This window comes from Dama dama, chromosome 20 (genome assembly GCF_033118175.1).
Source record: "Dama dama isolate Ldn47 chromosome 20, ASM3311817v1, whole genome shotgun sequence".
NCBI lineage: Eukaryota > Metazoa > Chordata > Mammalia > Artiodactyla > Cervidae > Dama > Dama dama.
The window spans coordinates 23,453,231-23,468,971 of record NC_083700.1 but is presented as its reverse complement, the minus strand read 5'-3'; the positions used below and the strand labels follow the sequence as shown (position 1 = coordinate 23,468,971).

General features: G+C 40.0%; 1 protein-coding gene across 5 annotated transcripts in view; it reads left to right on the top strand.

The window, feature by feature from the left end:
* Nucleotides 1-14,197, top strand: part of CHD1L (chromodomain helicase DNA binding protein 1 like) — a 60,877-nt gene extending 46,680 nt beyond the window's left edge. For all 5 annotated transcript variants that reach the window (XM_061121009.1, XM_061121010.1, XM_061121011.1 and 2 more), the window contains 8 exons: nt 608-756; nt 1,478-1,641; nt 2,189-2,385; nt 3,799-3,897; nt 11,349-11,419; nt 11,526-11,640; nt 12,379-12,487; nt 13,378-14,197. In XM_061121009.1, coding sequence (XP_060976992.1) covers nt 608-756; nt 1,478-1,641; nt 2,189-2,385; nt 3,799-3,897; nt 11,349-11,419; nt 11,526-11,640; nt 12,379-12,487; nt 13,378-13,456 — 983 coding nt within the window. In that variant the 3' untranslated portion in view covers nt 13,457-14,197. The remainder of the gene's footprint in view (nt 1-607; nt 757-1,477; nt 1,642-2,188; nt 2,386-3,798; nt 3,898-11,348; nt 11,420-11,525; nt 11,641-12,378; nt 12,488-13,377) is intronic.
* Nucleotides 14,198-15,741: the final 1,544 nt, after the last annotated feature.

The following is a 15,741-nucleotide window of genomic DNA, read 5'->3' as shown; positions in this document are numbered from 1 at the left end:
GGGCTACTCTCTGATTCTGGACTAAGGATCAAAGCTGTGCCTCCTGCTTTGGCAGGTGGATTCTTTACCATGGAGCCCCCAGGGAAGCCCTCAATTTTCTCTTTTTCTTGGTTAATCATACCAAGACTGTGGTGAGGCTCATGAAGATGCTTCATGAGCTTTACAAAGAAAGTTGTAAATCTAAGGGATTATTTTTGTGGTTATTAAAAGTCTGTTTGTAATTTTAAAAAAATGCGCTGTTGGTTACCCCTTAGGTAGGTGATCTTAATGTCAGTGAGATTTGTGCTGGGGAGTAGTGTGGAATGAATGAGTGATAAGTGATCCAGGACTTGGCAGGCCTCAAACTGAGACTTACAGACCACCTGAAGATGGACCAAAAGGGCTTTAACCATGCTTGCTCCTTTAAAAAGTAAATATATGAAATCCCCAGGTGGATCCCAAATCTGTCAGCATTAGTGGGATGGGAATCCAGTACCTTCATCACAAGCTATTCTTGGCCCATTTAGAATACATACCATTCTCTTGTTTACCCTCCTTATTGCTTTGGCTAGAATCAATCTAGTTTTCTTTAGTATCTAACATTTCTCTCTGTGTTTTATGTTTTTAGAAAACCACATGTACTTATTTGAAGGTAAAGATTATTCTAAGGAGCCTAGTAAAGAAGACAGAGAATCATTTGAGCAACTGGTGAATCTTCAGAAAACCCTTTTGGAGAAGACTAGTCAAGAGGGCCGGTTACTCCGAAATAAAGGCAGTGTAAGAATTGTTAATTTATGTGAGGATAAATTCTTCCAAAGTTTCAACAAAAATGAACAGAAAGTGATGCTTAGAATGATCTGTTAAGAAATAAGAATGTAACTATTTGTTGAAAAAAAAGTATAAGAAGATGGCCTAAAAATAATAACAAGGAGGTTATATTTTACCATTTAATGCAGGTGATAGTAAGCTACCCTTGAAGGGATCACTGTCTTACATCAAAATACCATACCCTGCTGCTGACAGTCATGACCCTATGTCATTAAGGATGGATGGCAATCATAAACGATGTTTGTAATGTCCATAGCATTTGGCAATTAGTCTGGATACATTAAATGCTAGTTATTGTTAAGGTGATCATGATGTTGGAATATTGTGTTTAAGACTGAATGATAAAATACATTAAGGAATATTTCTATTAAAATTAGTTAAACCTAAATCGGCATTTCGATTAAAAAACAAGTTATTTTCTGAAGTACCTTATTCCTAATGAAACTAATCAAAACGACATATTGCTATACTGACATGCCAGTGCTTTGGTTGAGTTTAGAGCATAGTATCCTGGTTACCATGCCTACCAGATGTGTAAACTGAAGTATCTTGCCAGCACTTCTCACCACCCATGGTGAAATATTGAGCACATTGATCAAGGTGATGAATGAGACTCATGAAGGAACAGGTAGACCCCAGTTCCCTGGTTATGAGCTTGTTCTTCCTGCAGGTTCCCATCCCAGGCCTTGTGGAGGGGTCCACCAAAAGGAAGCGGATTCTGAGCCCAGAAGAACTGGAGGACAGAAGGAAGAAAAGACAAGAAGCAGCGGCCAAGAGAAAGAGACTGTTAGAGGAGAAAAGGAAGAAGAAGGAAGAAGCAGAACATAAGAAAAAGTACGTGTGTGTTATTTTGGTATTATTAATATAACTGAAGGTCACAGTTGGTAAAGGGATCATTACTGCATAGTGAGCCCACCGTCAAACATCACTTTAAAACTGCAGAAAGTGTCTGTAATGCTGGTAGTTCCCACTGGTAATAGAATACTTTTATAAAGATTAAACTTTCACCTTAGCAGTCCATCTACTTAAGAGAACAGTCCCGAGTGCCTCAGGCAAAGAAGATGCATTCAGCTGAAGCGAGAACATTTTAGGACTTGATTGCAGCTGTCTGACAAGAGTAGTTTACTTGAACAGTTCCTTTTAGTCACATGTTCTTAAAAACAGTGACATCTGGTGGCTGCTCATTTTTGAAGTGTAGTCAGGAGGCAGTTAGGCTAATCAGTAAGGCTTCTTGTTTATTTACAAACAGGCAGAAGGACAAGGGTGAGTTTCTAATTGCATCTCACTTGGTACTCACCGTTTGTGAATCGCAGCCCAGGATGTGCTTCGAGGGAAATGGTGATAGGCCCAGTTAATTCCTCTCCCCTCTGGTTTCTCGAAGGATGGCCTGGTGGGAGTCCAACAATTACCAGTCCTTCTGCCTGCCTTCTGAGGAGAGCGAACCAGAGGACGGGGAAGATGAGAGCTCTGCCCAACTGGAGTATGAGGACCCAGACTCAACCTCCATCAAGTATGTCAGCGGTGACGTCACCCACCCCCAGGCTGGGGCGGAGGATGCTGTCATTGTGCACTGCGTAGGTAGGTAGAAGTGGTGGGGGCTCAATCCTCAAGGTGCCAAGATCTGGGGAAGGAAGACAAGGCAGAACCCTGTCTTAGGGGTGCTTAATGGGCTTAGGGCAGTCTTGTGTGGTCAAAAAGAATGTGAACTTTAGAACCAGGAGATTAGGGTTGCCCAACCAGGTAAAGAAGAAAGGTAAGAGTTGAATCCAACTTCTCCAGGCCTCAGTTCCCTTATCTGTGTCATGGGATAATACCTGCCTTGTTCCCTGCACAAACTTTTTAAGAGAGCACACAGAGGCTACATCTATAAGCCAAATGAATCCTTTGAGAAAACACGGAACTCTAAACATGTTCTTCCCTCATGACCTTTGCACTTTTTTTTTTCCAGGCAAGTTCCTGTTCCTGGAATGCTCTTTCCCCACTTAGCCACACCAAGCTTTGTTCAGATGTCTACATCTCAGAGAGAGGTCTCCCCTGACTTCCCACACCCCGTACTCACCCCTGTTTTTCTCTATTTACTTTCTTACCTTATTTTACTTGATGACACATCACCACGTGCCATATTATGTATGTATTTGCTTGTTTGTTTCATTGAACAAACAAACAATGAAACAAGCAAATATATTCATAATGTATCATGTGGTGTTTCATTGAACTGGGCTTCCCTGGTGGCCCAGACTGTAAAGAATCTACCTGGAATGCAGGAGACTTGGGTTCAATCCCTGGGTCAGGAAGATCCCCTGGAATAGGAAGTGGCACCCATTCTAGTATTCTTGCCTGAAGAATTCCATGGACAGAGGATCCTGATGGGCTACAGTCCAAGAGACTGCAAAGAGTTGGACACGACTAAGTGACTAACACTTAAGTTTTCACACTTTCACTGAACTAGAAAATAAAACTTTATGGGAACAGTGATTTCCCCCCTCCCCCCTTGGTGTAACCCTAGAGCGTAAAAGAGTTCTTGACATGTAATACTGACAAATATTTATAGTATGATCGAATGAATGACTGAATGCAGAGTATTAACCAGCTGTGTTAGTACCAGCTTGAATAAGTCATTTAACCTTTCCACTTTCTTACCTATGAAATGGGAGCTGTAAGCTGTTGTATTATCAATGCTTCAACTCTTTCTGGTTTTACATCTACTCTACATCCTTCCTTAGCCATCTTCCAGGAATTACAGAAGGACTACAGAGCTTCTGCTCTTTCAGAACACTGATTCTTTTGATGCTTTTCTATTATGATGGCCAGGTATACTCCAGAAAACCTAAACATACTTGACAAGTCCAGTGTGTAATATGCTTGGAGGTTAGATTGTTGTTTTTGCCCTTTGAAAAATCAAGTATACTTGGCATACCTTTTTTTCTTTTTTTTAAATTGTGGACTTGATTTTGCCTCCTATAGAAGAAAATCTTCTCTTTCTCCTATCAGATGACTCTGGTCGCTGGGGCAGAGGTGGTTTATTCACAGCTCTGGAAACAAGATCTGCTGAGCCAAGAAAAAGATATGAGTTGGCTGGGAAAATGAAAGGTAAGGAGCAACGCAGAAAGAAGGGTTAAGGATGGAATAAGAGGGAGAGGACATTAGGTGCATTAAAAAGCACTAGATGAGGAGTCAGAAGAGCTAGTTGGAGTCTGAATTCTGTCATTAGTTAAAGCTAGTTGATAACGTGACTTTGAGGCAATCCCTTCCCCCTCCCTGTACCTGTCTTCTCATTTGTAATTTGAAAATAATACTTTTTCCATCTACCTCATGGGACTATAATGAGGATAATGAATGTGTAAGTATTTTGATAAATGTCAATCGCTGCATGCATGTTGAAGTATTGGCTTGAAGTTCATTTCACTGTTTACCCAGTTCACACTCTTTTCTTGAGGGAATATCTCCTGGAACTGTCAGACACCTGTGGGAGAGAAATCAGATATACCATTGAAGGACTAACAGGAGCTGAGTGCTGAGAGGAAGGAGGTTGTTTTATGAAGTTAGCACAGACTGGGGTGTAACACTCCCTGGAGACGGAAGCAGAGCTGTTTGGGGAAACTTAAAGGCTGAATGGTGTTCTCTCACAGAGAGAAGGGGCCACACACCTCCTTTTTATGTGTGAAATCACAAAGTGGCAAGAGGAGTAAAATGATTATTGTGATTATTTCCTGTGGAACTTGAGAGGTTAAAGGATCTTGTCCAATAGAGAAGAGCTCTTCAGATTTCTTCGAAATTGGTTTTTTTGCTCACTTCTTTAACGTAGAAAGGGATGTAAGGACTTGGAGTGAATGGTCTTTCTACTAAAATGCATTACAGGGCTTAATATGTGTTGCTATAATTAACCCAATCTAGATACTGACTGGGCAGTTTGAAAAGGAGAGAATTCAGGGGAGGTTGGAGCTAGAGATACAGACTGAGGAGTCTCCATTTGGATCCTTGTTTAAAACCCTGAAGGAGAGAGGATGGAGAAATGGGAGGGCAGAGAACAGAACAGAGAACACACCTCCATTTAGGAGAAGAGGGAAGAAGGAATTGTCAGAAAAATAAGAGAACCTTGACAATGTAGTGTTTTGGGGTACAAGGGAGGAGAGGTGTCAAGAAGTGGTTGTAGTGTCAGACACTGAAGTGAGGATGAGCACTGGGAAAAGGCCACTGGATTTTCCCCCCCAAGGGCAGTCATATCACCTTGGAGCATTTTGAAGAAAGTGTGGAAAGTAAAACCTGGCTGCATAGAGTTAAGGTGTAAGTGGTCAGTAAGGAAACAGATGGGAGTGTGCACTCTTTTCTGAAGGAGGACTGGAATAGGGTATAGCAGGGTAGATGAAATGTGGGTTTGAATTACCAGGAAGGGCTTGATGGAAGTGGTGAAAGTTATCTTGGGCCTGGAAGGATGGGTTGAGATTAAATAGGTGGAGAGAAAGGGTAGGAGAGTTCATAACCATATCTCATTCTTCTTGGTATCTCCTGTAACCCCACCATTCCCAGTATGGGGTATTGAATGACCCAGGTAGTTACACAGTGAATATTTTAGGGGAATGGTGTATAGGCCAGACAGACTGGAGTAGAAAGTTTAGGCTGAGGAATAAAGTTAGGTTTTAAAGAAGAGAGGTTTGGGCCGCATTATAGAAGACTGCACATGACTTATGGCTTGTCCAGGGAGATGGCATTCTAAGGCAGGACCTTATCCAATGGCTAGACATGGGAGATTTGGGTAGAAGAATGACATAGCAGAGCAAATATTGGATTGGCCAGAAATTTTGTTCAGGTTTTTCTATATCATCATATGGAAAAACCTGAACAACCTTTTTGGCCAGCCCAGTATTTTAGAGTGACTTAAAAAGATTGGGGTATGCAGGATGGATTGAGAGGAGAATAAGTTCAAACTGAAATATGCAAGGCCTAGAATTAACACATTTCTGTAGAGAATTTTATTTGGATGACATAGGAAAATATACAAATACAATTATGTATAGTAGAATACAGTATTTGAATAATTTAAAACAAACATCAGACTCTTCTAAAGGAATTTTAAGTTCATAGTGACCCACCCCCTCCCAGCCCAGATACTTCTGGGTTTTACATTCACTCTCCAGTGCCTACAGGAATACTTCGTAGGCAATGTTTGAGGAGTAGAAGAGCATAAAAATTGAAGTAGAAGAGCATAAAAATTCAGGAGTGAAGGGGGTGACATGGTAGCAAAAGACATTCGTGCTTTTAATCCCTCTTTTTCACCCCACGGATTAGACATCCCCACCTGAACAAAAGTACCTTGGTGGGTCTTCTAAAAGACTCCAAGAGGAGTCTCACCCACCACTGTAACTGGTAAGACACAGATAAATCTCCATACAGGCAAGAACCAGCAGAGCCTGTGAAACTGCCTAGACCCCTCTCACTGCAGTAGGGCAAAAAACAGGTGAGTGCTGCCCTCACAGGTGCTCACACATGGAACTTGCTGAAGTCCATCCTTCCTGAAGGAAGATCTCGCACATCATTGGAGAAAAGAGAGAAATATGAGTTTGTTTGCAGCATAGGTGGTAAGGGAAACTTTCCCAGCCCCAGCCCTGGCCCGCCAAGGAAAACACTGCGAGGGCTGATTTTTCTGGCAGCTACCATCACCAGGTGGAACGCAGCTGGAAAAACCTGTTTCTCTCTGCCAGCATCTGGAGTACTAAGGTGTTCCCCACCTGGGCGGAGGAAGGATATTGGGAAAGAGGCAGATAAGAATTTCAAATGATGTCAAAGACACGTGCTCAGTAGAAAGTTCATGCACAAGTACCTGAAAATTTCCCTGCAGGTGTGTGGCAGTCCCAACACGCTAAGTGTTAAACCCACACCTTCCCTCAGCTCTGATGTCAGCTCCCTGTGCAGGCTCCCTGGCGTATCCATGAAAGTGAACTCTGGTAGACCAGGATCCTACTCAAAACAGGTCATGTTGGCAGGCAAGGAAGAAACCACAGACTTGAGCTATAGCTCCACCTTCTGGGAAAAACGGTATCCAGCCAGCCTGGTGAATTGTAAAAATCAGAGAATACACAAAAGCTTAAAAATTTGGCCACAAGACAGAGCAAGAAGAGTGGAACACAAACATACAGGAAAAACTGAGATGATACCAATACTATATAACATAATACCCTGTCTGCTGCTAAAGGTAATGAGCACTGAGTTAAGGAGATGTCTGCTACTTCAAATGCAAAAGCACCAGAGCATAAGTACCAGGAATATGAAATCAGGAAATATGGCATCACAGAAAGAAAATGACAGTTCTCCAGCAGCCATGCTCAAAGGCACAGAATATTGTGATCTAACTGACAAAGAATTCAGAATAGCAGTTATGAAGAAACTCAGTGAATTACAAAAAGACTCAGAAAAGCAACTCAATAAATTCAAGAATAAAATATGTTAACATAGTGACTTCTCTTCAAAGAGATTGAAATTTTAAAACCCAAACATGGAGAAGGAAATGGCAACCCACTCCAGTATTCTTGCCTGGAGAATCTCATGGTGGGAGGAGCCTGGTAGGCTACAGTCCATAGAGTCGCAAAGAGTCGGACATGACTGAGCGACTTCACTTCACTTTCACTTTACCTATTAATACTCCATCAAATGATCAAACTGCCCATTCTTTTCAAATATATACATTCAGCAAGATGAATCATATTCTGGGTCATTAAAAAATTCTCATTAAATTAAAAATGAATGAAATCACAAAGTATGTTCTTTAACAACAATAAAATTAAAGTAGAATTCAACCATAGATATCTAGAAAATCTCTAAATATTTGAAAATTAAACAATACTTTTCTCAATTATCTACAGGTCAAAGAAAAAGGTCATAAGAGAAATTAAAAATTATTTTGAACTGAATGGTAGTGGTTATATGACTATGTGTATGTGACAAACTTGCACACTTAAAATTGATTAATTTTGCTATACATAAATTAATGGAAATTTAAAAATTCTGAAAAGACAGATTTTACAGAGGAAAAATAAAATAAAAACCCAAACAAATTGTAGAGCTGAAGAAGTCAGTGGATGAGATGAAGAATACAATAGAGAACAAGGTAGGCTTCTCAGGTAGTGCAGTGGTAAAGAATCCACCTGCCAGTGCAGAAGATGCAAGAGACGTGGGTTCAATCCCTGGGTTGGGAAGATTCTCTGGAGTAGGAAATGGCAATCCATTCTAGTATTCTTGCCCGGAAAATCCCATGGACAGAGGAGCCTGGTGGGCTAACATCCATGGGGTCACAAAGAGTTGGACATGACTGAGCATGCATGTATAGCAGGGGAGACCATATGGAAGAAAGAATAAGTGACTTGTGGGAGATAGGAATTTTAAAATAACAAATTTAAAGAGAGTGAAGTAAGCCTGTGTAAGCTATGAGACTGAATCAAGAAAACACAAATCAGAGTAATTAGGCTTCTAGAAGGAGAAGGGGAAAAAGAGTTTAAGAAACAGTAGCTGAGAACTTTGCCAACCTGGGGAAAGACAAAACATGCATGTCCATGAAGCTAATAGGTCACCCTGTTATCTCAATGCTAAAAGACCTTCTCCAAGACTTTCAATGATAAAAAATCTTAAAGGAAGCTAGGGATAAAAAGAATGTAATGTACAAAGGAACCCCTATTTGATTATTAGCAGATTTCTTAGCAGAAACAGGTCCTGAGAGTAGAATGACATATTTTAAGTGTTGAAAGATCAAAATTGCCAACCAAGAATACTTTATACAGCAAAGTTATCTTTCAGCTATGAAGGAGAAATAAAGGCTTTCCCAGCAAACAAAAGCTGAGGGAGTTCACCACCACTAGACTTGCCTTGCAGGAAATGCTGAAAGGAGTTCTTCAAGTCAAAATGAAAAGGCACTAATCAGTGATATGAGCACATGTCAAAGTATACAACACACTGGTAAAGGTAAAATATGTACAGTAAGATTTAGAAAACCAACTTGGTGTTAAGATGGTGTGTGAACCACTCAACTATAATATAAAGCTTAAAGGAAAATAGTAAAAGTAACTACAGCTACTATAAATTGCTAATGAATACACAACATACTAAGAGGTAAATTGTGACATGCATAATATAAAAGGGAGGAGTAAAAGGGTGGAGCTTTTATAGGCAATTGGTTATAAGTTGCTGTCCTCCTAAAATACACTGTTCTATCTATAAAATGTTTCATGTAAAGCCCCATAGTAACCACAAAGTAAAAACCTAGATCAGATCCACAAAAGACAAAAGGGAACGAGAGCATACCACCATGGAAAATAATCTATTTACAAAGGTAGGCAGAAACAGAGGGAAAAAGAAACAGTGGAATTACAAAACAACTGGAATGCACATAGTGGCATTAGTAAGTCCTTACATATAATTACTTTAAATGTAAATTGTTTGAATTTATCAGTCAAAAGGCACAGAGTGTCTAGATGGATAAAAAACAAGACCCAATTATGGAAAAACATATTCCATGCAAGTAGAAACCAAAAGAAAGCAGAAGTAGTTATATTTGTATTACACGAAATAGACTCGAAGCCAAAAATGGTAATGAGACAAAGAAGGTCACTATATAATGATAAAGGTATCAATTCATCAAGAAGTTGTAACAAGTGTAAATATATGTGCACCCAACATTGGTGCACCTAAATATATTAAGCAAATATTAATACATATGAGGGGAGAAGTAGACAATACAATAATAGGGGACTTCGGTACCCCACTCTCAGCAGTACATAAATCATCCAGACAGAAAATGAACAAGGAAATGATGGCTTGAACCAAACAGTAGACCAAATGGACCTAACAAGCATCTATAGAACATTCTATCCAACAACAGTAGAATATACTTCTTCTAAATGCACATGGAACATTTTCAAGAATAGATCATACAATAGGGCAAAAAACAGGTCTTAGCAAAATAAGATAATTGAAATCATACCAAGTAATCTTTTCTGCTCACAATGGCATGAAACTAGAAATAAAATGAGGAAAACTGGAAAATCTGTAAGATGTGGAAACTAAACAGTATACTCCTGAACAATGGTCAAAGAATAAACCTAAAGGGAAAGCAAAGAATATCTCAAAAAAAATATGGAAACACAACACCCCAAAACCTATGGGGCCCTGCAGAAACAGTTCTAAGAGGGAGGCTTACAGCAATAAATGCAAATATTAAGAGACTAGAAAGATCACAAATAATCACCCTAACTTTAGCCTTTAAGGAACTAGAAAAGAGGAACAAATTAAGCCCAAAGCTAGCAGAAGGAAGGAAATCAAGTTCAGAGGAGAAATAAATGAAATAGAGACAGAAAAAAAACAGTAGAAAAGATTAATAGAACTAAGAGTTTTTCAAAAAGATAAAGTTGATAAATCTTTAGTGAGAATAAAAAAGAGAAGACCCAAATAAAACCAGGAAAGAAATTATAACTGACCCTACAGGAATACATAGAATCATAAGAGACTACTATGGATAATCATACACCACCAAACTAGGTAACCTGGAAGAACTGGATAAGTTTATAGAATCTGCAAACTGTCAGGACTGAGCCAGTAAGAACTAGAGAATCTGAACAGACCAGTGATGAGCAAAGAGATTGACTCAGTAATTAAAAACCTCCCAATACAGGAAATTCCAGGACCAGATGGCTTCACTGGCTGATTCTACCAAACATTTCAAGAAGAATCAACGCCAGTCCTTCTCAAACTCTTCCAAAAAATTGAAGAGGAGGGAACCTTTCCAAACTCATTCATTCTATGAGGCCAGTTTCAGCCTGGTAACAAAGCCAGATGACACTACAAGAAAACAAAACTATAGATCAATATCTTTGATAACTTCAATGCAAAAGTTCTCAACAAAATATTAGCAGACCTAATTCAGGAACTTATTAAAAGGATTACACACATGACCAAGTAGGAATTATCCCTGGGATGTAGGGATGGTTCAACATACACAAATCAATAAATGTTATATATCACATTAATAGAATGAAAGATAAAAGTGATCCTCTCAATAGAGGTAGAGACAGCATCTGACAGAGTACAAATTCATGATGACATACCCTCTGCAGATTGGTTACAGAAGGAACATACCTCAGTACGTTTTTTGTTTCATTGTTCAGTTGCTAAGTTGTGTCCTGGGGCCCACCAGGCTCCTCTTCCATGAGATTCTCCAGGCAAGAATACTGGAGTGGGTTGCCATTTCCTTCTCTAGGAGATCTTCCTGACCCAGGGATCAAACCCCGGTCTCCTGTGCATCTTCTGCATTGCAGGCCAATTCTTTTACCACTGAGCCAAAAGCTATTTACAGCAAGCCCACAGCATGTATTATATTCCACATAACTGAAAACTTTTCCTCTAATATCAGGAACAAGATAGGGCACCACTGTTACATATACCTGAGTAGCTTTGGAAAAGGCACAGCATAGGGACGGTTCAGAGTAGCCCTTCCTCAGGGGTCTCATTCTGTAGTGAACTTTATGTTCTTTCTGTTGCTTCTTCTTGTTTTACCTCAGATTTGAGTTTGGGAGGTGTCCTTTTATTTCCTATTGATGATAAAGAGTCAAGAAACGAAGGGCAAGATTTGGTAAGTGAAAAAAACCACATCAATTTATTGGAGCTAAACTTTGACTCCCATCACCTCCTCTGGAAACTGCTCCTGCTCCCACTCAGTAAATGATTGTTCCTCGTAGTTGGCCTTGATTGTGGCCCAGCACCGAGATCGCACCAATGTCCTGTCTGGCATTAAGATGGCAGCCCTAGAAGAGGCCCTGAAGAAGATATTTTTAGCAGCAAAGAAAAGGAAAGGTAAGTCCTTCCATTTGTGCTCAGGAATAGATGAATTTCTGTTTCCAAGCATAGGATGTGATTTTTAAAGGGAGGTGAGAAATGCCAAGATCCCATTCAGTCTGTGTGGTGAAGGGAAGCCCCAATATGAGAGCCCACACAAGTAACACTTTCGTCATCTTGTATTCTCAAAGCCCTTTTCCTTTCTTGATCACTTCTGTATCCTTTGTCTCTGGACCACCTGCATCCTCTGGGTATTTGTATCATGATTTTACAGACGAGGAAGCAGAGGACCAGAAATGAGGTAAACTGGTCACACGCTGTTGGGAAACGCTTTTTATCCTGTCCCCTCTCGGAGAGTCACAGTCTGCATTAGCAGACAGTTCTCTGCCAAAAGACCTGAGTTTAATTTTGTTTCCAAACCCAGCATGTCTCAGAGTTTGTCGAACTGATTGACTTGTTAAAGAATCTTTGCTTTTTAAATTACATCTCAATCATCAATCATATTCTGTTCCCATTGTACCTACTTATTACCAGAGCCTGTATGTAGGTCCTCGTGTTCTATAGAATTAGTTTTCCCATGTTACAGTCACTCCTCATATAATAATCATATGCTTTGAGTGTCACTCACCAAGATTATATACATTTTATTCATTGGAAACAGCAAAGTGACTCAGAATACCCTATCATCTCCTATGTATATCTTATACACATTACTCAATTTGATGAAGACATCACGAACTTTTTTTTTTTTAACAGCAAGTGTCCATCTTCCACGCATTGGACATGCCACGAAAGGTTTTAACTGGTATGGTACTGAGCGACTTATTCGGAAACACTTGGCCTCAAGAGGCATCCCAACTTACATGTATCCTTTTATTATCCTAATGGTGTGCACTTTCAGCTCAGAAGGGGAAAATGTCTTGCATTTTTCTGATGCCATTTTTTAATCCAAGGCCAAGTCCTCTTCTGCCATGTTTTTCACTCTGCCCCCACTTCAATGAGAAAAAAGTAAGAAGGATTTTCTACCATGTTTATATCCAAGGAGATAAACACACCCCAGCATTTCTACGTGCCAACAGCTAAAAGATACATGAAGAGGGGAATTAATTGAACAACTGCCGTTTGCCCTCATGTTGAATGTTTCACATCACTTCTCTGGAGATCCTTCAGGTCCACAGACCAAGGCCTAGTTCTAAGAACTTCACTCTGTTCACTGAAATAAGCAAGCAAGCAAGTGACCTGTTTTATTTCTGAACCAATTCAGTGTATTCTTAAGCAGTGTGAAATTCATTTTGACCATGAGCGTATAATCTAGTTTTGCTGGACTAGTATTTTCTTCCAGTGATACGCTTGCTGTAAGTTAGCATTGTTTGAACCACAATACTGAGTCCAGAATTATTAGAAGAAGCTGAATTTACCAGGTGCTATACTTATATAGAAACTTCCTCCTTTTACTTAGACAATTACTGAAATTAATTCACTTGGTGGGGGTTTATTTAAATCACTATAAAAACTTAGCACAGAAGTTAGGTTTTATACATTTGCACAATTCAGACAGTATCAGAAGAGTTTTAGTATATCATCATAATTCTACAGTAATAAGTGCTAACAATATTGAAAAGATTTATTATATGGTAAAAGGAAATTAAGGTGTACACCTCTGGAGTGATTATTTCAGTAATTACTAAAGAACTAGTAGTTTTAGTACAATTGATTTTAAAGTGATGTAAAATATTCCTTGACCACCCTATTCAGCTACTATTTTCCTAGAAGCAAAGCTGCTGTCCTTCATCTACAGGCCTCATCTTCATCCTCAGGACAGCTAGTATCTTAACAATCAGCTCAGCATCAGATCCAGCCTTCAGCAACCAGCTGAAAAAGCTGGGGGAAAAGAAAAGCTAGTTGCTCAAAGCCACTGTAATAGAGTATTTCAACAAGGAATCAGAATCTGGTGGGGCTCTGAGAGACTCTGTTTTCTGAATTCTAATTTTGTTCTCCTGAATGTGTTACTGATGAGTAATACCTGTAATACAGCTATGCAAAAGTTATTTGGGAAAATTCTTTTTTTTTTATTTTTTTTTTATTTTTTTTTTATTTTATTTTATTTTTTTTTATTATTATTATTTTTTTCCAGTGGGTTTTGTCATACATTGATATGAATCAACCATGGATTTACATGTATTCCCAATCCCGATCCCCCCTCCCACCTCCCTCTCCACCCGATTCCTCTGGGTCCTCCCAGTGCACCAGGCCGGAGCACCTGTCTCGTGCATCCCACCTGGGCCGGTGATCTGCTTCACCATAGATAGTATACATGCTGTTCTTTTGAAATATCCCACCCTCACATTCTCCCACAAAGTTCAAAAGTCTATTCTGTATTTCTGTGTCTCTTTTTCTGTTCTGCATATAGGGTTATCGTTATCACCTTTCTAAATTCCATATACATGTGTCAGTATGCTGTAATGTTCTTTATCTTTCTGGCTTACTTCTATTTGGGAAAATTCTTTGGCACTTTGCCACTGCCCCAGTATGCATAGCTATTTGTATAATAATAAATACCTTTTCCCTCTCTAAAGGTGTCTTTGCTTGTTTTCTCCTCAATCTAGTTTTCGTCCTCTCAGACTGATTTCTTTATGGTGAGAAAGGTAAGTGCATTGAGGAGAAAGGAAGGGAAATAGAACAGGTTGGTTCTGGGGGAAGGAAATGCCTTTAGTCAGTTCATGCCTTGGAAAGATAGGTCTCTAGGGGAAAGACTGAGAAGAGAGATTGCTGATCCAGACAACCAGAGTCCCTCCTGCCTTCTCTTCATACAGTTCAGCACTCAGATCCAGAGGAACATATGTGGCTTCAGAGAAACCAAGGATCAGCTTTCCCCCTCCCATTAAATTCAGTTCAGCTTCAAGAAATAAGGGGATTGTGGGGACTTCTCTGGTGGTCCACTGGCTAAGACGCCGTGCTCCCAATGCAAAGGGCCCGGGTTCAATCTCTGTCAGAGAACCACGTCCCATGTACTACAACTAAGAGTTTATATGCCACAACGAAGGTGGAAGATCTCATGTTCTGCAACTAAGACTTGGCACAGACGAATTTAAAAAAAATAAAAAGAAGGGAATTGTGGAAGTGGCACAAAACTGACAGCAAATGTCAGACTGGGGAGGGCAGAGGGCTGAGAACCACCAGAGAAGGAGGAGGAGACACTGTAGAAGCTGCGACTTTTCACATTTTTATACATGAAGTCTCAGTCTTGGCTGGCTGTCCTCAACCAACCTGGTTTCTGCTGCTTTGAGGCCCTTAATACCTGGGCCTCAGGCCTGGGCCCTTGATTCAGGGAACCTTGCCTCCTGGGGGGTCTCAGAACTGGGGCCATGACCTTCTAAGGAAAGCAATGCTGTTAGCATCTGGGTTGTACTGTTCTATTTGACTCCCTCCCTGGCCTCTTCACCCGTCAACAATTTATAATCTGTGTTGAAAACCAATTTAGTTGAAGACTAATTTCATGATTCCTTAACTTTTTTTTCTTATTTTAATTGAAGGCTAATTACTTTACAGTATTGTGGTGGTTTTTGCCATACATTCACAGGAATCAGCCATGACCCTCTCTCCCTCCTCCCTCCCCAACTCATCCCTCAGGGTCATCCCAGTGCATCAACCTTGAACACTCTGTCTCATGCATCCAACCTGGACTGGCGATCTATTTCACATATGATAATATACATATTTCAATGCTATTCTCTCAAAGCATCCCACCCTTGCCTTCTCCCACAGAGTCCAAAAGTCTGTTCTTTACATCTATGTCTCTTTTGCTGTCTCGCATATAGGGTCATCGTTACCATCTTTCTAAATTCCATATATATATGTTAATGTACCATGTTGGTGTTTTTCTTTCTGACTTACTTCGCTCTGTATAATAGGCTCCAGTTTCATCCACCTCGTTAGAACTGATTCAAATGCATTCTTTTTAATAGCTGAGTAATATTCCATTGTGTATGTGTACCACAGCTTTCTTATCCATTCATCTGCTGATGGACATCTAGGTTGCTTCCATGTCCTGGCTATTGTAAACAGTGCTGCGATGAACATTGGAGTACACGTGTCTCTTTCAATTCTGGTTTCCTTGGT